The sequence below is a fragment of the Cololabis saira genome, chromosome 1 (assembly GCF_033807715.1).
Source record: "Cololabis saira isolate AMF1-May2022 chromosome 1, fColSai1.1, whole genome shotgun sequence".
Taxonomy (NCBI): domain Eukaryota; kingdom Metazoa; phylum Chordata; class Actinopteri; order Beloniformes; family Belonidae; genus Cololabis; species Cololabis saira.
Window position 1 is genome coordinate 51,587,977 of NC_084587.1, and position 22,305 is coordinate 51,610,281.

Genomic DNA, 22,305 nt, shown 5'->3' on the forward strand with positions numbered 1-22,305 from the left:
TTTTGTACCATATTCAGTTAGTTTTTAACTACGATTACAAACCTGTTACCAAACTTTAACTAGCAGGAACAGAAGAAAGACGGACACTGGTGACTAACTGGTGGCTACCAAGATACTGCATGCAGCTCAAGAACCTTATTAACTTTTCCAATTCTTTTCTTAAAAAACAGCCAATTTCCACCTATTTTGGATTTCTGTGTTAAACTACACGACTGTGTAATCATCATGGTTAATGTGCAGATATTTGATCAAAGTTACAATCACACATGGACTTTACAAAATGTTAGAACCTATGTTACTAACTAGAGGATCACAAATACTCACGTATTTTTGAAAATATTTGTACATTTTTTGTAAATATTATCCATTTTTTTGGTGTTTACTATTTCCTCCCTTCCTTCTTTTCTCCCTTCCTTCCTTCCATCCTTCTTTTCTCCCTTTCTTCTTTTCTCTCTTCCTTCCTTCCTTCCTTCCTTCCTTCCTTCCTTCCTTCCTTCCTTCCTTCCTTCCTTCCTTCCTTCCTTCCTTCCTTCCTCCCTCCCTCCCTCCCTCCCTCCCTCCCTCCCTCCCTCCCTCCCTCCCTCCCTTCCTTCCTTCCTTCCTTCCTTCCTTCCTTCCTTCCTTCCTTCCTTCCTTCCTTCCTTCCTTCCTTCCTTCCTTCCTTCCTTCCTTCCTTCTTTCCTCCCTTCTTCTCTTCCTCCTTCCTTGACCCGAAGACAGCACAAGGGTTAAAACTGTATTTGCAATGGAGAAATCAGGGAGAGCCTTTCGTGTTAAATTCATTTGTAAAAAAAAAAACTGGCCTCAAAAGCTTGTGTCAAGTGTCCCTTTTCCATGAATCAGACCTTACGGTTTAACATTCTGAAAGGTTTTTAGGAAGGTCACACTAAGACGTGGTGAACTCTGACCCCATGCTCACGCTGCGAAAGCGCTGCGGTTCATTGTAGGACGGCACGGTGAGGAGTGATGTCTTAGTTTGACCGCTGCGGGGTTTGGGAACGGCAGGACCGATGGCTGGCTGGGAGCAGCAGTGTTCCAGGCTGGAGGGGGCAGCCGGAGGAAACAGGAATGCAGAGGAGTTACGATGGCTGACGGGAACTGGAGAGGACGACTGATGAGTCGTCTCTCTGGACGACTGAGGTGGGGGGGGAAGGAGGGACAGTAGAGCTGTAGAGCTCTCTCTTCTCTCTATCTTCCCTTCTTTTCTCATGTGCCCTTTTTCATTGCTCTTTCCCTCAATTCCACACCATTCTCTCTTTTCATTGTTGGGAGGCTCCTCTCCTCGCCTGTCCTGCTCCTCATCAAACTGGATGTCCAGCAGAGGGGTCCTGGCGCTCTTCTCCTCCCTGAAGCTGCACACGGTGCTCTGGGTGTCCTGGCCCAGCCCTGATGGCAGAGACCCACCTTTACCTATTTTACAACCGTCCTCGTCCTCATCGTCGCTGCAGCATCGGTCGATGCTGGGGGAGTGCTGGAGTCTCTGGAGTTGTGCAGAAGTGCGGCGGAAAGCCCCTCCCATGAAGCCCGTTGGTGACGGGGCCGCGTTGAGAAGGCGGTTGAAGAGGGCGATGTTGGGGTGGCGACTGCGGGACTCCTCCATATTCTCAGCAATGTCCTCTAGAGGCTGGAAATGCATCTCCTCCTTAGGGATCCTGTCAAGTGATGCCATAGTTTTCTACTAGGTATATATCTTGGTCCAGAGAATACAATTCTGTTTTTTAAATTGTATTTTTTCTTAACCAAAAACACTTTGCCCCCTTGTCGGGGTATAGAGGGAATGTGCATGACGTCACAGATGCCACTTCACAGCAGGTTACGCCCACTGAGTGTCAGAAAGACTGAGTGTCAGAAAGACTGAGTGTCAGAAAGACTGAGTGTCAGCGTAAACTTTCAGTTTGAGCAACTGGAAAACATCTAAAATGGGAAAGAGCTGTTGTGGGATCGACTGTACTCATAGATTTAGCAAGAAATCAGAGTTATCATTTTACAGACTGCCGAAAAATAAGCTTAAGAGAGACAAATGGATCGCTGCAATTCACAGAAACAACTGGATTCCAGGCACCGAAACGTGGATTTGCGGTTCCCATTTTGTATCAGGTAATGTTGGATTTTTGGGTAGCTAACGTTAAACGGTCGAATCATAAAGTTCGGTGTCCTCAATACTTTAATTTCTACAACAAATCCTGCCTTGAAGTCGGACCAAGCGTCAAGACTTTTGTAAGCCTTCAAGCTTTGCTTCATGTATTTCCCCGGCGTAGAAATTAAGTACATATAAATATCAGGAAACTGGATTGGTGGACAAATATTAATGTCCATGGACCACTGGTTCTTGGTAACTGTACCAAATATTAATGTCCATGGACCACTGGTTCTTGGTAACTGTACCAAATATTAATGTCCATGGACCACTGGTTCTTGGTAACTGTACCAAATATTAATGTCCATGGACCACTGGTTCTTGGTAACTGTACCAAATATTAATGTCCATGGACCACTGGTTCTTGGTAACTGTACCAAATATTAATGTCCATGGACCACTGGTTCTTGGGGTAACTGTACCAAATATTAATGTCCATGGACCACTGGTTCTTGGGGTAACTGTACCAAATATTAATGTCCATGGACCACTGGTTCTTGGGGTAACTGTACCAAATATTAATGTCCATGGACCACTGGTTCTTGGGGTAACTGTACGGGTCAATGTCAAGTCCAACTGCCTTTAATTTAAGCTGATAATCAGCTGTTATTCCGTCTTCTCCACTAGTTGCAGCTGTTTTTTCCACTCAGTGTGAGTAAGGGGCTGGTCCAGTGGGGAAGTGACATCAATGCAAACCCTCTATTCCAAAAGAAGATATACAGGGAAGGAAGTAAAAACATAAACTTACGCCATGTCGAACGTGGAGCCCTGGAAAGATGGTTTCCGCAGGACGAAGAGCGTGGCGGCTGTGTAGGGGGGCCGAGGGTTGGAGTCGTTCCAGTAACGGTCTCGCTCCATCATCGGCAGGTCTCCATACATCTCATCCACGGCCATCATAGACACCTGCAGAAGGAAATCCAAGTAAACTAATTGTGCAGAGAAAACCTAGGGAGGAGGAAAAGACATGAACCCAACTTGTTGGTGCAGGCTGTTAACATGTCTAATAACGATAGATTTATGGTGAGGTTAAGTGATAATAATAGACCTCGATGAGGCCATGTTTTAAAAATTGAATTATTCATAAATTATTAAACATAATATAACAATTTAAAAAATATCCAGCATTAAGAAAACCTGGAAGTTTCTGTCGATAAGCCAGTTGGTCTCAAAATCATCATCATCTTCTCCAAAGGGGTTGATCAGCTGCTCAGCGACCTTTTAGATAGAAAAACGAAGAGGAAATCTTACTGTTCTGGTCGTACATCAGAACAGAAAGAACTTTGTGGAGCCACCATTCTAACCTTCAGCCACCCTGCATAAAAGAAGAACTGCAACAGGGTGAAGATGGGCACGTAGAGGTCCAGGTCGTGGCCCTGGTAACCCTGAGTGGGGTCCAAGAACTGACGGCCAATCAGACACACCAGGAAGAAACTGTACACCGCCAAAGTCACCACCTAGGGAACAGTTATACGAAACTAGCCATGTTATACTTTGTACAATTTTCTGCTACAAACTAACTGACCTTTCTCACATTCTGCTGAACTTGCCTGGTTCAGCAGAAAATAGGTTGTATTGCACTGATTCGTCAAGCAAAGCAGTGAATTTCACTGTGTGCCAGCAGTGAGAGATCTTACCACCAGGGGGAGGGCACTCAACTGATAAAGCACTACTCAGACACCGGAGTTACCGGAGACTCCAGAAAAGGAATCATGAAGAGGGCACGGCCAGGTTTATCATGGGAGCATTTGGAATTGAAAAAGTTCACTGCAAACACTGCGAAGCAGTGTATAAATACAACACGTCCACAGCCCAAATGATGTACCATTTGAGCAACGTACAGTACACGACCCTGCTTAACATCGGTGGTGGTGGACCCTTCTCTCAGGCTACCATCAGCGCAATGTTAGCACGGAGGAGCTGCGACGCAGACAGAGCAGAGAAAACTACCCAACGCATCTGCAACTTTATTGAAACGGATATGCTGCCCGTGAGTACTGTTGACGGCAAAGGTTTTCGAGACATGATTAATTAAAAATATTTTATTGAGGAACAACACCGTGCATTTTGTATTTTCGTTGTATTTTAATATGAAAAACATAATGATTAATCGATAATTGATCGTTAATTTCCCTGATCGTCGATGAAGGAAATTTCATCGAATGCCCATCCCTAGTGTAGAGGCTTGCCCTGGTTGGTCAGCTGACTGATGGAGTACCGTCTTTATCCAAAGCCAACCAGAAAAGCCAGCAGGCAGGTATTAGCCACGTAATACTGGTTTACATGGTGATGTAAACAAGTAACAGAAGAATCTGAGCAACAAACTGTACTTTTCAGACACTAAAAGTATCGTCTTCAGTGTGGAAGCACATAACTCCAGTTGATGAGCACTCAGGGAATTGTAACTGTAAAACACGTGCACAAAAAGGGTTTCGTGTTCTATGTACAGTATACCCCTCTTTTTGTGATTGAAAATATAAAAATACAATAAAAAATTAAAAAAAAGAAGCTGTACACCCCAACTGAGGGAAAGGGGGGAACCCCAGCATACAGTGTATGTCCTCTTTAGTATTGATGCTGGACGGAGTCACCTTTTGTCTTTCAGGAGCTCCACCAAACTAAATCCCTTTGCAAGTTTCGGTATTTCTGTATAAGAGTACACCGAAACCAGAGTTCAACTACATACCCATGCTGTATGAATGTCACTTAGCCGTGTAGAAGCCAACACACACCTGAGTGTACACCAGGGGCACGCTGATCATGTCATAGTGAAACAGCATGCTGCACTTCCCTCTGAATTCATTCAGCTCCTGTCCACACACAAACAGACTTAGTTTTCACAATCGTTGCCAAAGCAAAAGCCCTGGTTCCACTGGCCGAGCGGGCCTGCATGAGGCTGTGTGTTCTTGTCGTGTTGCACCTCCAGCAGTAACTTGAGCGTGAGATCATCTTTGATCCTGCCATCGCAGCGAGCCACAGCGGCCAGGTTGGTGAACCACACGCACGGGATCCAGTATTTGTTATAAGGAGAGTGGAGACCCTCAAACTTCTTACGTTCCTCCCTCGTCATGAATCCTGCAAAGATGACAGAAGACAAGAAGACTCTAGATCAGCATTGAGCAGCGCGTTTTTTTTCCTAGCGCCATATTTCCACAGTTAAAGTAAACTTTAACATAAAAATAGTTTTCATTAAATTATGGGCTCAGGTTACCAGCAGATTCCAGGATCCAGTTATTTAAATCAGATGAAATTTTGTTCAGTTTTTCAAACTTTTACAGTAACTTCGACTCCTGACCACTGTAAAAGTTCTGTATGTTTATGAATTTAAAAATTATTTTTAAGGGTGTTTTTCTACACTGAACTCAGGTCTCCTCCTTAACCTGAGGAGTGAGCAGGCAGCTTCTTTTCACCAGACAGGGTGGGGTTTCTCCGGCCGGACGTAGCACGTGGAAGGATCACGTTATTCCGGCCGGATCCTCCCCACCCCATCTGGTGCCCCAGTTGGCCAGAGGGGGCATGTATAGCCCAGGACTGTGTGCATGTTTTTGTGAGGGTAGCTCACATTAGCTACCCAGGGAACACGGGGAGAGGAATTGAACCCAGGACCTTCTTGCTGTGAGACGGCTGCACTACCAACTGCGCTACCGTGCCCCTGTCAAAGTTATAAAGTTTTAAAAAATCAAATTTTTTCTGAAGCATTAAATCCAAGTGGGATTCTGCCATCAAAAATACTGGATTACTGACCTGCCCTTGTAGATCAAGTTACTACTCCCACCTAAACGTTATATAGTAAAATAAAAGTGTAGCTTTTGTCTCAACTGCCTAAAGAGTCTTTATCAACAAGCGTCTGGGTCATTACGCCCCTGGTAGGGTCTCCTGTGGCAACAGGTCCTAGGTGACGGGCCAGACTAAGAGCGGTTCAAAATCTAATAATGAAAAAGAAATCAAGGAACGTTATGTCGCCCAGATTGGCGTCACTGGGGCCCCTCCCTGGAGCCAGGCCTGGGGTTGGGGCTCAAAGGCGAGCGCCTGGTGGCCGGATCTTTGCCCGTGGGACCCGGCCGGGCTCAGCCCGAAAGGGCAACGTGGGCCAGCCTTCCCGCAGGAAGGACCATGGCAGGCTGGTGCAATGTGGGCTGGGTAGCAGTCGTGGCGGGGCCTCGACGACCCAATCCCTGGACAAAACCCTCTCAGTAGGGACATGTCACCTCACTGGGGGGGAAGCAGCCGGAACTTGTGCGGGAGGTTGAGAGATATGGCTAGAGATAGTCGGGCTCACCTCCACACATAGCTTGGGCTCTGGAACCCGGATCCTGACTCCTTGGATACACTGGCGGAGGAGGAAGTTGGACAGACCGGGCAGACCCAAACATATTGTAAGGGTCTGTTAGGAACATCTGGCTGAGCCCTCTGTCGGGGAAGTCTTCAACTTTCATCTCTGAGAGAACTTCTCACAAATTCTGTGGGAGGCTGAGGACATTGAGTCCGAGTGGACCATGTTCTCTGCCTCCATTGTCGATGCGGCAGGTCGAAGTTGTGGACGCAAAGTCTATGGTGTCTGTGGTGGACACCGGAAGTAATGGATCCCGTCAGGCTGAAGAAGGAGTCCTGCAGTAGATGCAGTAGATAGGTACCGGCAGGCCAAGCAAGCTGCAGTTCGGGCAGTTCTGGAGGCAAAAACTCGGGTCTGGGAGGAGTTCGGGGAGGCCATGGAGGAAGACTTTCGGTCTTTGGTCAGGATGATACAGGTACAGATGTCCAAGCCACCTCAGCTGACTCCTCTGTGAAGGAGCAGCGACTCGACTCCGAGCTTCTCCCGGGTGACCGAACTCCTCACCCCATCTCTAAGGGAGCGTCCAGCCACCCTGCGGAGGAAACTCATCTCGGCTAGGGAGGTGTTCCAGACATGTCCCTCCTCCCTAGGGAGGTGTTCCAGACATGTCCCTCCTCCCTAGGGAGGTGTTCCAGGCATGTCCCTCCGGGAGGAGACCCGGGGGAAGACCCAGGACACGCTGGGGAGACAATGTCTCTCGGCTGGCCTGGGAACGCCTTGGACTTCCCCCGGAAGAGATGGAGGAAGAGCTGGAGGAAGAGAAGGAGGAAGAGATGGAGGAAGAGAAGGAGGAAGAGCTGGAGGAAGAGCTGGAGGAAGTGTTTGGGGTGAAGGAAGTTTGGACATCTCTGTTGAGACTGCTGCCCCCGCGTCACGCCCCGCACTGAGCTCAGGTCTCCTCCTGACCTGACCTGACCTGACTTCTACTTTTATTAGTTTGTTTATCTATTGATTACTTTTTTGCAGACAGTATAAACCCAAGATATGTCATGTTTTTGGCTTCACTCAGCTCCCATGGCCACCCCATTCTCACCAGCCTCTACCACATGGTCCATGGTGGGGAAACGTTTGAAGACAGCGGTGCTGACGGAGCGAAGGATGAGCAGAGCTGACAGACTGGCGTATCGCATCATGGTGCGTCTCAGCAGGCGGCCTCGCTCATCATTCCCCTGGAGACCCCCTGACAGGACGCACATGAGTCTGTCAGGGAGGGGGATGCTGGTGTATTGGCTCCACCAGCGGTTTACTACCAGGGTCACATAGAAACCTGCAAAAAAACAGCAGAGACTAAGCTGCTTTCTGCTTCAGATGTTGAATGTGCTAAAGGAATATTAATTGCTTAACTGCACTACTTCTGAAAAGAAATCCATATCTTTACTATGATCCCAAGAGGTTTAGGGAATCGGAAGCTCCCCACTTTATCAGTTAGGGGGTAAATAACTTGCGGCTAGCCACCAGAAACATGTTAATCATTAAGTTAAATCCAAGTGGGGTCTTTTTTTGCCCAGGCACTGCATTTTAACTGAAACGTTTTGCCCAGTCCCACCAATCCAGCTCAGAACTATAAGAGTCACATCATAATTACTGAAATCATTTAACTCTGACAGGATGGTACTATATGACTAAACAGTTTATGCTTAAATAATCCTCTACTAATTCAGGAGTCATGACTAAATATTGTAAATTATGCATCATAAAATTCTGCAGCTCATTTTAATTAAATTGTCAAGTCACAATGTTTTATGAGATCATTTCATTAATAACAGATCAGCAGAAGATGAATATTAATTCATGGTTACTTAATACAAGTTTGGTGACTTGATATGTGAAAACATGTATAATCCCATCTTTGTATTTATTTTATGCAAATGTGTCCAACTTTAGTCATGATTGAAATTGACCTCATACAAGAACACATGCAGCAGTTTCCAGAGGGGCGGTGCATGTAAGTGTAATGCTTTATGTTTGTGGACGACAGTTCACAAGAGATCAGAGCCAATGAAGAAGCAGTCAATTATAATTCAAAAATCATTGGTGTCCTTACATCCGTGTCAAATCCTTCACAAAATCCAAAGAAAAAATACTATGCTGAATAAAAAAAATGTCCATTTTCCTGTCTGCTACTTGAATAGAGAGCCACTAGAGCCACAAAAAAATCTAGAATTTAGAAGAAGACACAATTATCATATTAAGAAGAGAAATAATAATAATAATAATAATAATAATAAAAATAATAATAATAATAGGAACGGCAACAAAAAAGCAAAAGAGAAAAGAGGTCTGGCAGAGATGCTTGAATAAGTTCATCTTTAATGCTTACCAGATCTGGGTAGAGTAGCCAAAAACTGTACTCAAGTAAAAGTACTGTTACTTCAGAATAATATGACTCAAGTAGAAGTAAAAAGTAGTCATCCAAATAATTATTTGAGTAAAAGTAAAAAAGTACTTGGTGAAAAAACTACTCAAGTACTGAGTAACTGTTGAGTAACGTCTGACTTATTTTTTTAACACAACCATTCAAACTGACAAAAGAACAATATAATCATCTCCAGGCAAATTAAATCAATAAAATAATAAAATAAATTAAAATTAAAGGAGCTGTATGTAAGAGCAATAATAAAGCAAATCATAAAATGACCCCGATATGTCAACAGACATTTAAAAATCATGTTAATTTCAAATACTTATGTCACTGACAACAGCACTCAAGCCAGGATATTCCAGTTTAAAAAGAGGAGTTGCAGCCCTCAACTGATGTTTATGTTGTCATTTTTTGTTTTGGCCTGAAGCTCCACCCTCCACCTATCTCCCAATCACCAAGTCAGTATTGTTTCTGAAGCTCCACCCTCCACCTATCTCCCAATCACCAAGTCAGTATTGTTTCTGAAGCTCCACCCTCCACCTATCTCCCAATCACCAAGTCAGTATTGTTTCTGAAGCTCCACCCTCCACCTATCTCCCAATCACCAAGTCAGTATTGTTTCTGAAGCTCCACCCTCCACTTATCTCCCAATCACCAAGTCAGTATTGTTTCTGAAGCTCCACCCTCCACCTATCTCCCAATCACCAAGTCAGTATTGTTTCTGAAGCTCCACCCTCCACCTATCTCCCAATCACCAAGTCAGTATTGTTTCTGAAGCTCCACCCTCCACTTATCTCCCAATCACCAAGTCAGTATTGTTTCTGAAGCTCCACCCTCCATCTATCTCCCAATCATGAAGTCAGTATTGTTTCTGAAGCTCCACCCTCCACCTATCTCCCAATCACCAAGTCAGTATTGTTTCGGCATCCGGGTTGCCAGCTCGGCTCTAATTATGGCAGCCATGGCAGCCTACGTTCCTGCTGCATTCTGCAGCCTACCTGGCAACCTCTGGTCGGGGGGAGGAGGGGGAGGGTACACGCCGCTCAACAATATTTTGAAAGTGACTGCAGTACCAGTTTTGGACATTTCTTACAGATGGCTCCTTTAATAAAAAATAAAAAATAGCTTAAATTAAAATAATCTTAAAGTAAATTCAAGTACTTGCATAAATAATAAAATAAATAAAATAACAGAATAAAAAAAAAAATTAAGCACAAGTAGCACAAAATTTCAAGCCTTTGTACTTTTCTTTTTTAACCAGGCAGAACTATAACAAGCCCATGAACTCATAGAAACTCTTGAGTCTGTGTAAATGTGACAAAACATGCAAAAACAAACATTTTCCCAAAGAATCACCCATTGATGTCATGAGATTGATAGGGATAAAAGGGATAAAAGAAAAGTAACAGCTCAACGTAGCCTAATGTAGCGGAGGAAGAGTAACAGTTTCTTCTTCACAAATCTACTCAAGTAAAAAGTATAGTGATTCAAAACTACTCCTAAAACTACAACATTTCCCAAAACGTACTCAAGTAAATGTAACAGAGTAAATGTAACTCGTTACTACCCACCTCTGATGCTTACCTAGTACAAAGGACATGGGGATCAGACTGGCATAGTGATTGCAATAAATAGCCAGCTTTTCAAAATACCTCTTCTGCTCATCATAGAGGACAAATCTAAAGAAGGTCAAACAAGCCAGAGTTTAATAATGAATACACTGAAGTAACACAGCCTCTATATGTCATGTCCACCTCACCTGTAAGTGATGCTGATAGCCGTATACATGGCAAAGAAAGCCAGGAACTCTTTATATAACAATTTGTAGATGCTCCCTCTCCAGGCCAAAAGCAGTTTGGAGAAACCACCAAACCTGGCATTTGCAACTCTGGCCGTGTAAGTGACCGTCATTAGTGACGAACGTTTATCAGGTGTTCAGCGTAAAAAAGAAAAGAATAAGAAGCTGTGTGGGAGAAATGAGGAATGCCTTGATGAAAACGAGCTTGGACAAAACAGCAAGTAGAGAACGGTCAAAGGGCTTGTCTATCCAGCATGCTGTATAAACACTACATTATCACATCACATTTTCAACAACTTTGGCCTGAATTAAACTCCCATATGTTTGATTTAGTTGGAGGCTAGAATATGCTAAAAAACACCCTCTTACCTGGAGGTGAAGTGTCCAGCTGAGCTCCTCAGCGCAGCTCCTCCAGTAATAGGCACCACTGGAAAAGCAAATTCATGTTTTCACTTGGCACTTTTGTCTTCAGTGTGCAGCCTACTTTATGCCTGGCAGTGATGTTCCCTGGACGAATGCATGGACCTGATATATCCTCTGCTGTGCTTGTGTAACTCTCGTAGGGCAGTAAATGGCAATAATCCTTTCTTGCCTCCTAAAGGCGCCCAGTGGTCAGCAAGCCCCGGAGCGAGTCTCCAAAACGGAGGGGAGGAGCTCGTTAGCGCGGACCCCGACCTGGAAACAGGGACTTGGTGATGGACCGACAGTGACAGGCCGCAGGAGCACCGCACAAACCAGGCCGCACTGGGGAGCTGGGAGTTATGAAACAGGCGCAAGTGGACCATGGAAAATGTTCATGCATGCTAAGTGAAATGAAACTAAACAATTTCTCAACTACAGGACAGAGATCAAACTTGTTGCAGCTTAAATTCTCTCTCTCTCTCTTTCTCTCACACACACACACACGCACACACACACGCACACGCACACACACACACACACACACACACACACACACACACACACACACACACACACACACACACACACACACACACACACACACACACACACACACACACACACACACACACACACACACACACACACACACTCTCCCTCTTACACATTGGCTGCTGGCCAGCGCTGTCCCACCACTCCGCACAAGAAAAAATAAATAAATAAAATACTTCAAAATATACTTATACAGTATATATATATTTTTAGATGGACAAGATAGCTAGTATAACGTTAGTGAATAAAGCGTTTAATGTTAATCTATGTTGTTTAAAGTTACTAATTGGTCACGTGTTTCGGGGCGCAAGAATCTTTGCACATAGACTCGGTCTAAATTGTTTATGCGCAGTTTATGTTTTATTATTATTAATTTATCTTGTGGCCTCAGATAAGGGACTAGTGTCCATACTGGTTCTACTGGATCTCAGTGCTGCTTTTGACACTGTAGATCAGCATTTTACTGCACAGATTAGAGCATGTTGTTAGGATTAAAGGGACCGCTCTACGTTGGTTTAAATCATATATATCTGACAGATTCCAGTTTGTTCATGTACATGAGGTTTCTTCAGAACAGTCAAGGGTCTGTTATGGTGTTCCGCAGGGTTCAGTGCTAGGACCAATCTTGTTCAGTTTATACATGCAGCCATTGGGAAGTATAATCCAGAATCACGGCATACACTTTCATTGTTATGCTGATGATACGCAGCTCTACTTGTCTATGAAGCCGGATAAAACAGAACCGTTGGTTAAACTTCAGGCATGTCTTAGGGACATCAAGGACTGGATGTCTGGAAATTTCTTGCTTCTAAATTCAGATAAAACAGAGGTTATCATTCTTGGTCCAGAGCATCTTAGGAAGGGATTAGATGGTGTTGTGATGGCTTCCAGTGCAACTGTGAGAAACCTTGGTGTTGTTTTCGATCAGGATTTGTCATTTAAACCATATGTTAATCAGGTTTGTAAAATAGCAATTTTCTATCTCCGTAATATTGCAAAGATTAGGAAAATCCTCTCGTAGAGTGAGGAGAAAAACTATTTAATGCGTTTGTATCTTCTAGACTAGATTACTGTAATGTGTTATTAGCAGGATGTCCAAGGAATTCTCTGAATAGGCTCCAGCTGATCCAGAATGCAGCAGCGCGAGTGCTGACAGGAATCAGCAGGAGAGACCACGTCTCTCCAGTGTTAGCGTCGCTCCATTGGTTACCCGTAAAATTCAGAATCCAATTTAAAATTGTATTACATGCGTATAAAGCCCAAAACGGCTTAGCTCCCGATATTTGCAAGACCTGATAGTGCCTTATGTTCCTGGCAGAGCTCGCTATGGAGTGGCCTTCTTCAGCTACCCCAGCATGAAAGCTCCAACCCATCGCTGGTCTCCTGAATTCCCAGCTGATGTGTCCTCAGTCCAATCAGCCTTTTCAGCACCAGCAACGAGCATATCACTATACCAGAATGCTGCAAGCAATAGTCAGTGGAATGTCCTTCAGATGCTGATGTCCTCCAGTGCAGTCGGGTACTCGCAGCCAGTACTGGAGTTGAGGGGGGGATGAGGGGGGATGACACCCCCCCCCTGAAATAAAAACGGTCCAAATCATCCCCCCTGAAATAAAAACGGTCCAAATCATCCCCCCTGTAAAACTGCCATCCCTCCTTTCCATCCCTTATGTCATTTCATCAATGAATGTGGTTTTACTGCTATTTCAACATTAAGAGTCATCACCAGAAAAATAACACCAGAAAAAGAACTTATTTGACAATTTTCACCTGTTTCAAGTAAATGTTCACTTGAAATAAGTGGGACAAGATTTATCTTCTCATTACAAGCAAAAAAATCTTGTTCCACTGGCAGATTTTTCTACTTATTTCAAGTGAAAATCTAATTGAAACAGGTGGAAATTGTTGTTTTTTCCAGTGATGAGTCTTGTTTTAAGTGTAATGAGATTTTTTTTACTAAAATGAGACATTTTAAATAGAAATTAAAGCTGCAAGCAGCGATGAACGGGACCTCGCACTCATGGCCACCGCCTCCCATAAGCATATCAGAAATGACTTTCTATGTCAAACCATTCAAAAGTTATGGCAGAAAATAGGAACTAAAACATATCGACCAATCAGAAGAAGGGGCGGTGCTAATTTGCACAAATTATGGTCAAGGACTCAAAACCATGTCCGATGACACCACCCACGACTCTCTATGTCAAACCATTCAAAAGTTATGGCAGAAAGTAAGAACTATCAAATATGGACCAATCAGAAGAAGGGGCGGGGCTAATTCAGGCCAATGAAGCTCAAGGACTCAATACCGAGTCAGATGACACCCCCCACAACTCTCTATGTCAAACCATTCAAAAGTTATAACAGAAAATAGGGACAACCAATCAGAAGAAGGGGCGGAGCTAATTCAGGCCAATGAAGGTCAAGGACTCAATACAGAGTCACAAGAGTAAGTGATAGAAGATAATAAAAATAATCCCTGTTTTCTGTTCAGCACTGTAGCCAGGCTGACAAAGAGTGACAACTTTTGAGCCGTCTATTCCTGCAACTCTCAGTAGTGAAGACTTTATGAACTTCTTTAGCAGTAAAATCCATCAAGAAATCAACCAGGCCCAGCCGGCAGCAGCTGTGGGTATTTACTTAGCTTCTGCGACTTACTTAGGTTCTGTCCTGACTCTAAACTGCTTTGTTCCTGTAGACCTACATGAGCCCATCCCGACTCAACTACTCAAAAATGTTTTCTCTCTTATTGGTACGACAATATTGGATCAGATCAACTTATCCCTGAAATCAGGATGTATGCCACATGTTTTTAAAATTGCAGTAATTTAATGTTTCCTCAAAAAACCCTCTTTTAATCCAGGCATTTTAGCCAATTATAGACAAATTTCCAACTTTCCAATTGTATCTACTGTGTTTTGCAGTCCATTAGGCGTGCCGGGTTATAGGGCGCAATATCAGTGAATGGGTCTATTTTTATACATAAGGCGTCTCGCCCCTACTCTATGTACTCTAGTATGTTAGAGCCAGTAGTTATAGCTGCAGCTACACAACAAGACTAGAGCAGCTCATCTTAAACATAGTCGTAGATACTGTATGCTGCTATAGACCTACGCTGCAGGGGGACACCAACATTATTCACTCAGCGGTGCCCCTCACCCTTTTATTCAGCACACAAAATCATCTCCCTGTTTTGACATAAAATCTAAATGTATTTACCAGACTGGTAATACAACTGGAATACTTACAACAGGAAAGTCTTAATCTAATTAAATGTTGACACTTCAGAGGAGAAAGCCAATTAGACCAGATGAAGATCACCTGCAACATATGCATGATGAGACTTTTTAAACCTCACCTGGTGATTGTACTTTCACTTCATCTCAACAATGGAAGGCGTTTGGTTTCTGGTGGTTTGTGTGGCGGCTGAGGTTGTTGCCAAAGGTTTGTGGAGTTAAGGTTACTTTTGAATTTCCAAAGAAGTTTTGTTCTTTACTGTTGAATAGAAAGTATCTTTATGGAAACTTAAATTTCTACAGGATTGAGCTTGTCAATACATGCCCCAAATCAAAGATCTGATCTGCTCCACAGAAGACAGACTGGTATGAAAATTGTTTATGATGTTGTGCTGTCATATCTATCCTAAAGCTAAACTCATCTCTTTGTTAGACTTGTCTTCAAATGATAATGATCCAAGAACTCTGGGACTTGTCCAGTCAATGGATTCCATGTTGCTCAAAGGTCTTAAAGAAGGTGAGCAGGTTTGGTGAGAAACTCTCGTTGGCATCACAACAGCATATATTGTCAGGTGTACTCAACCAAGGTAAAAGTAACTAAACGTGACCGTGTCTTTCAGTTCAACTGGAAACCAACGAAGTGGAAGAAATGGCTACCCTTGTGTCAGCTGTGGCTGACGTCGCCACGAACCAGACCGGGGTGGTCTCCGACGTTGCCACGAACCAGACTTCTGTGGTCTCGGACGTGGCCAGGAACCAGACTTCTGTGGTCTCGGACGTGGCCACGAACCAGACTTCTGTGGTCTCGAACGTGGCCACGAACCAGACTTCTGTGGTCTCGGACGTGGCCACGAACCAGACTTCTGTGGTCTCGGACGTGGCCACGAACCAGACTTCTGTGGTCTCGGACGTGGCCACGAACCAGACTTCTGTGGTCTCGGACGTGGCCACGAACCAGACTTCTGTGGTCTCGGACGTGGCCACGAACCAGACTTCTGTGGTCTCGGACGTGGCCACGAACCAGACTTCTGTGGTCTCGGACGTGGCCACGAACCAGACTTCTGTGGTCTCGGACGTGGCCACGAACCAGACTTCTGTGGTCTCGGACGTGGCCACGAACCAGACTTCTGTGGTCTCGGACGTGGCCACGAACCAGACTTCTGTGGTCTCGGACGTGGCCACGAACCAGACTTCTGTGGTCTCGGACGTGGCCACGAACCAGACTTCTGTGGTCTCGGACGTGGCCACGAACCAGACTTCTGTGGTCTCGGACGTGGCCACGAACCAGACTTCTGTGGTCTCGGACGTGGCCACGAACCAGACTTCTGTGGTCTCGGACGTGGCCACGAACCAGACTTCTGTGGTCTCGGACGTGGCCACGAACCAGACTTCTGTGGTCTCGGACGTGGCCACGAACCAGACTTCTGTGGTCTCGGACGTGGCCACGAACCAGACTTCTGTGGTCTCGGACGTGGCCAGGAACCAGACTTCTGTGGTCTCGGACGTGGCCAGGAACCAGACCGGGGTGGTCTCGGACGTGGCCAGGAACCAGACCGGGGTGGTCTCGGACGTGGCCAGGAACCAGACCGGGGTGGTCTCGGACGTGGCCAGGAACCAGACCGGGGTGGTCTCGGACGTGGCCAGGAACCAGACCGGGGTGGTCTCCGACGTGGCCAGGAACCATCAATAAAGATTGTTTTGCTCATACATTATTTGCATTCTTCCTTTGTTGAGTCTTGACTTCTGGAAGCTTGGACAGACGTAACCTTGAAGGCTGACTGGGTGTTTGAGGAAATTGAGGCCTGTTAAATTAAGCTCTTGGTGTCTGGAGCATGTTGTGACTTTTCAGTTTCACATTTTCTGCTACATCCTGTTCTGCCTCTTTGATCCTTGACTGATAAATTGCTCCATTTTCATAGTCACCACCCACGACTCTTTGTCAAACCATTCAAAAGTTATGGCAGAGAAAAGTCTTCTAGGGGGCGCTGTTGAGCCGTTAGGCCATGCCCATTAATGCAAACCATGAAATATCAAATTTATCTCCAGGCCTGGCTTGCATGCAAAATTTGGAGAACTATCAAATATGGACCAGATGACGGGGGGCGGGGGGGCGCGCTTTTTGGCGTCTAGCGTCGCCACGGTAATTCTTTTGAAAGAGACAAGTAATGCGCGTAGTCGCAGGATGGAGACGCACATTTTGATGTATAACACACCTGGGTGCACGTTACGGTTCGGGCCGTATTAACTGCCGAAGGAATGGCATAAATTGCGCCAAAATTACGCGATTAATTCAGAATGTTCAAAAGGGCCGACTTCCTGTTCGGTTTCGGCCATGGCGCCAAGAGACTAAGTAGCGACATGATACAGGTGTGTACCGATTTTCGTTCATGTACGTCAACCCGTATTATGGGGCTTAAGGCGCAAAGTTTTTTCTGTCTGGACCAATCAGATGAAGGGTGGGCGCGCTTTTTGGCGTCTAGCGTCGCCACGGTAACACTTTTGAATGAGAAAAGTAATGCGCGTTGTCGCAGGATGGAGACGCACATTTTGATGTATAATACACCTGGGTGCACGTTACGGTTCGGGCCGTATTAACTGCTCAAGGAATGGCATAAATTGCGCAGACATTACACGATTAATTCAAAATGGCTGACTTCCTGTTTGGTTTCGGCCATGGCTCCAAGAGACTTTTCTTTAAGTTGTGACATGATACAGGTGTGTAGCGATTTTCGTGCATCTACGTCAAACCGTATCGTGGGGCCTGAGGCACAAAGTTTTCTAGGGGGCGCTGTTGAGCCATTTTGCCACATCCATTAATGCAAACCATTAAATATCACATTTTTCGCCAGGCCTGGCTTGCGTGCAAAATTTGGTGATCAATTCAGTAAATGATTTCAGCTGGATCAGAACATTATAAAATAATGCAGATAAGCTCTCAGTCAGTGATGTTGAGTCTGATACGCTTACTTTTATCTTACACTGCACATTATCTCACAGAGGACCCTCATCATAAATTTTATTTTCTTTATTGACATACAATTATCCATTTTATAAAACTGCAAGAGGGTTGTCTTGTTATCCCCGGGCCTGGTTGGCTTTATCTTCAAATATTCAAGTTATTCTGAAGGGGAAAGGCGCTCCATCAAATGTTTTTTACTTCTAAAAAACCTTGTTTAGTTGTAGAATCTGAATACAAGAGGAGAAAAATGGTAATTTAGAAACCTGACGGAAGGCTTATTGACGTACTCATGGAGCTAAAGCTTTAAACATCTATTTTGAAGTTCAGTGTTGGTTGGAATTAAGCTTTAACTCATCACTGTTTAAAAAAAAAAAAAGGTTTTACTTGTAGAACAGCAGGAATTTCTTAGCGAAAGTCCCACAACTTATTACAACATGTTTTTGTACTTGTTACCATGCAAGCTCTTCTCACTAAGCAACATTAGGGAGCCATGCTGAAGATGATTGATAATTCAGTTCAATGAGAAGAAAAATGCTCCATGGGTGATTTTATATTCCAGGATAAGAGTGCGAGGCTCACAAAGCTGATAAGTGACTCCCCACAGTATCAGGATCCTTAAAGTTAAAGCTTCTGCTGCAGTAGGAAGGTCGTGTTGCTGAAACAGTACAGATATCACACCAGATCAATTCTTATATTTCAAATAAACAGTGCTGTTAAGAGCATAATGCTGCAAGTATTTAGTGGCGTGATGGCATAAATCCACCCATGTTAGTGCCGTGGATAATTAGCCGTTTCAAATTTCAGGGATCTTTTTCTAACCAGTTTTGTATTTGTTAATATTAACATTATATATTGTAATACATGAGGAATAGCACTGATAAATCTTTGTAACCAGAATCTTACATGTGAAATTCACCGGATCTGAGCTGGACCTTTTGAGGTTATATATGTTGTAAATCTGACGAGATCCATCTGAAATCTCAGGAATAGAATCATATGAGCACATGAGAGCTCCACAAGTATCCATGTTACTTACTTGCCCGGATTGATTAAAGCTTTATATATTTCTTTATTTGTTGAAGATGCATTAGCACGTAATTGTGTGACGTGCAAACGAGGTTTCTGTATATTCTGGTTTGTTACTTTTCTTAAAGTTTGCTTGGTATCGAGATGCTCCCGTTCCATGGTTCAAACTGCTTTTTATCCAAATAATCTGGTAAACAAGCCTGTTCATTTCTTACTATAGCAGATTTCAAATCCAATGCTTCAATTCACCTGTCAGGCTTGTTTAGTTTGTGCTTTTTGGGTTTTAAAAACTTAAATCGTCATTTGTCTTGCTTTTCCTTTCATTTGGTTTATCGCTCCTTTGGGGTTTAAGCACAAAGCCAATTGTTTACCATCAATTGGACCAAGTATTTGGTTCATTTAAAGGATTTAAGTGATCATATAAAGTTGTTAAGACGTTGTCACGACCAGGCTATACACAGGACGCAGATGCAGGGTATCAGAGTCTTTAATAGTATTTCCGGTTTAATCCCAAGACAGAGAAAAAAGCAGACTATGAAATATTATCTATAACCTGCTTCTTCACAAAGAAGAAGGTTTCTTCGACTAAGATATAAAACTTACAACAAAAATCTTTCACTTGGAGGAAACCGATAAGAACTGTGATCCAAAAACTGTGAAGACGACTGGGGGGACGCACATGAACCAAGACAAACACACACAAGCCAAGGGGAAACGCAGACTATATGAACATGACGGTAATGAGGAGCAGGTGAACACAATCAGGAATCAGCGAAGACAATCAGACCGGTGACACATGAGGAAGGGCAAGTGACTCGAAACAAGAGGAGAGTTACTTCCTTCAAAATAAAACAGGAAATGACAAGACAAAAAAGGCCCAGGATAAGACAACCGCACCACAGTGTGACAGTTAAGACATGTAATGTATAACTGGAGAACTTTTTCACCACAGCATCACTTGCGTTGTTAAACATTGTTTCGGACGTTTGTACTAAGTTTCCCTCCGTTACAAAAAAACCTGTTCAAAAGTTATGGCAGAGAAATGGACTATCAAATATTGACCAATCAGAAGAAGGGGCGGGGCTACTTTGAACCAATTATGTTCAAGGACTCAAAACTGAGTCTGATGAGACCGCCCACGACTCTTTATATCAAACCATTCAAAAGTTATGGCAGAAAGTAGGAACTATCAAATCTGATTGGTCGGTATCTGATGGTTCCAATTTTCTGCTATAACTTTTGAATGGTTTGATACAGAAAGTTGTGGGTGGTGTCATCCGCTAAATGTGCAGGCCTGAAGAATCTACATGCAGGTCATACAAGCTTCCACTGCAGCCTGAACGTGCACAAGGATGGAGGGCCGTTCATCGCTGCTTGCAGCTTTAATTGTTGTTGTTTTGGATTTGGATTCTGGAAGAAGCGGAAATGACGGGAATTGCGTCATGACGTTCTCCGTGCGTCACTGGTTTGATCCAGATATCCCAAATGATTAATCACCATGTAAACAGGGATAACCCTGTTTGCTCACGCATGGAAACAGATTATTCCCAATGTTTCAGTATCCGGAATATTGACCGTAACCCCAATTTTGACTGCATGTCAGCATAGTCACAGTTACTAGGGCTGGAAGAGTGTGTAAGCCAGTCCAAAAAATAACACCAAAGCTTTCTCACATGAAAGGCAAAGGCCTTATGTTCTTGGAGGAAAAAAAAAAGGTGGAGAAAAGTTCATTGTGTAAGTTTTGTGTCAGTGACAGAGTAAAAAGGGGGAGGTGTGAAGGAAGTATGTGAGAGTGAGGCACCTCCTCATGGTCTGAACACACACGTGTCTGCAAGGCTCTGCCCAGTTGTTCATTAAAGCCAAGTTAACCCAAGACAAAGGTCTCGTTATGACTTGACATACACAGATAGAAAAACTGAAGTATGACATTTTTTAGGAAATAATTAAGATGATACATGTGCTATATTTGATTTGTTGGTTTGATGAATCAACGTTTGAACATTTGAGTTAAGACAAACCAGTTTCTAGAGCAGGGAAACAAGATCACTTTTTTCTTTTTAAAATCAAATGTCAGGAGCCCTTGCAGCTTTCATGTAGCCAAGCGGCCTAGATGGTCTTTTGTGTTCGTATTTATTATTATTAAGCTATTTTTTAACGCAAGTGTAATTCGTGTTTATTTTGTTGAAATCATTCATCAGGTTCGAAAGCTCTAAGTTTCTCAACAACGGCGAGTTTTATCTATAATGTTTCAGATATATCCACGAATTATTCACAGATAGGAAAGCCTTTTTTAGTTAAAGCCTACTCAGTACTGGAGTTGAGGGGGGTGAGGGAGGATGAGGGGGGACGTCATCCCCCCCTGGAATAAAAACGGTCCAAATCATCCCCCCTGTAAAACTGTCATCCCTCCTTTCCATCCCTTATGTCATTTCATCAATGAATGTGTTATTACTTTTATTTCAACATTTAAAGTCATCACCAAAAAAATAACTTATTTGACAATTTTCACCTGTTTCAAGTAAATTTTCACTTGAAATAAATAGAAAAATCTGCCAGTGGGACAAGATTTATCTTCTTATTACAAGCAAAAAAATCTTGTTCCACTTGCAGATTTTTCTACTTATTTCAAGTGAAAATCTACTTGAAATAGGTGAAGATTGTTGTTTTTTTCCAGTAATGAGTCTTGTTTTAAGTGTAATTAGATTTTTTTACTAAAATGAGACATTTTAACTAGAAATAAGACAAATATGCTTGTTAAGATTTTTAGTTTTTGCACTGATCCATTTTACTTATCCTGTGAAGGACAGAGTCATATTGATAAGTTCAGAAAAGTGTTTTTTATTGTTGTGTTTTGATGTATTTGATGTAAGCCCAGTGGATATTTAAAGCTTACAGAAGGCTGCATTTAACTGCTGCTATGTCATTCCTGCAGTATTTCTGCAGGTGTTTTGGTCAGTATTATTTGTAATATATTATATTATTTGTAATCAACACAAATTATCTGTCCCCATATGATAAAATCCACCATCCCCCCTGATTTTTTTTTACAACTCGAGTACTGACTATAAACCCGTGTTTGTTGTTCATATTACCTTAAGCCAGTGGTTCCTCTGGACTCCTGTCCTGCAGGTCTTAGATGTTTCCTGACTCTGACTAACGGTCCTCACCAGCTTGTCACCAAGGTCTGCACAGCCCTGTTGGTGACAGAGCCACGTGTGTCCCGGTGTGCTGCAGCGGGTAGGACATGCGGGGCAGGGGCACGAGGACCAGGGTTGGGAACACTCAAGGCTCAAGGCAATGATTAATCACGGGCTTAGCTTTTTTCAGGCCCCGTTTCCACGTAGCAAAAACGGTGGTGTTTTCATGCGTTTTGGCCGTTCGTTTACATAGTACAGCAGATTAGTGAAACAATACTTCACTTTGGTAAAGAAGCATGAAATTTGGCACAGATACTCCAAGGTCTACTCTTTAGGAAAAAGGCGCGTGCCACTCAAAATTCCAAG

The 22,305-nt window shown here is 43.6% G+C and overlaps 1 protein-coding gene across 2 annotated transcripts; it reads right to left on the reverse strand.

The window, feature by feature from the left end:
* Positions 1-715: 715 nt before the first annotated feature.
* Positions 716-21,921, reverse strand: best2 (bestrophin 2). Of its 2 annotated transcripts, XM_061733139.1 has the most exons (10): positions 10,997-11,178; positions 10,589-10,792; positions 10,414-10,508; positions 7,501-7,734; positions 5,055-5,209; positions 4,867-4,944; positions 3,439-3,591; positions 3,272-3,352; positions 2,886-3,040; positions 716-1,652 (listed from the first exon to the last, which is right to left on the reverse strand). In XM_061733139.1, exons 2-10 carry the CDS (start codon positions 10,738-10,740, stop codon positions 887-889), a joined length of 1,869 nt encoding a protein of 622 aa, XP_061589123.1. In that variant the 5' UTR covers positions 10,741-10,792; positions 10,997-11,178; the 3' UTR covers positions 716-886. The 2 variants fall into 2 exon arrangements, with proteins under 2 accessions (XP_061589123.1, XP_061589124.1); XM_061733140.1 differs by lacking the exons at positions 10,414-10,508; positions 10,589-10,792; positions 10,997-11,178 and adding an exon at positions 21,895-21,921.
* Between the last annotated feature and the right edge of the window lie 384 nt (positions 21,922-22,305).

What these genes read in the sequence shown, in the direction of transcription:
- best2 (XM_061733139.1), bottom strand. Translation starts at nt 10,740, where the DNA reads ATGACGGTCACTTACACGGCCAGAGTTGCAAATGCCAGGTTTGGTGGT. An exon ending in CGCTCAAGTTACTGCTGGAG is followed by an intron (nt 4,945 to 5,054) that starts GTGCAACACGAC and finishes GTGTGTGGACAG; the next exon opens with GAGCTGAATGAATTCAGAGG. An exon ending in TTATCGACAGAAACTTCCAG is followed by an intron (nt 3,041 to 3,271) that starts GTTTTCTTAATG and finishes TTCCTTCTGCAG; the next exon opens with GTGTCTATGATGGCCGTGGA.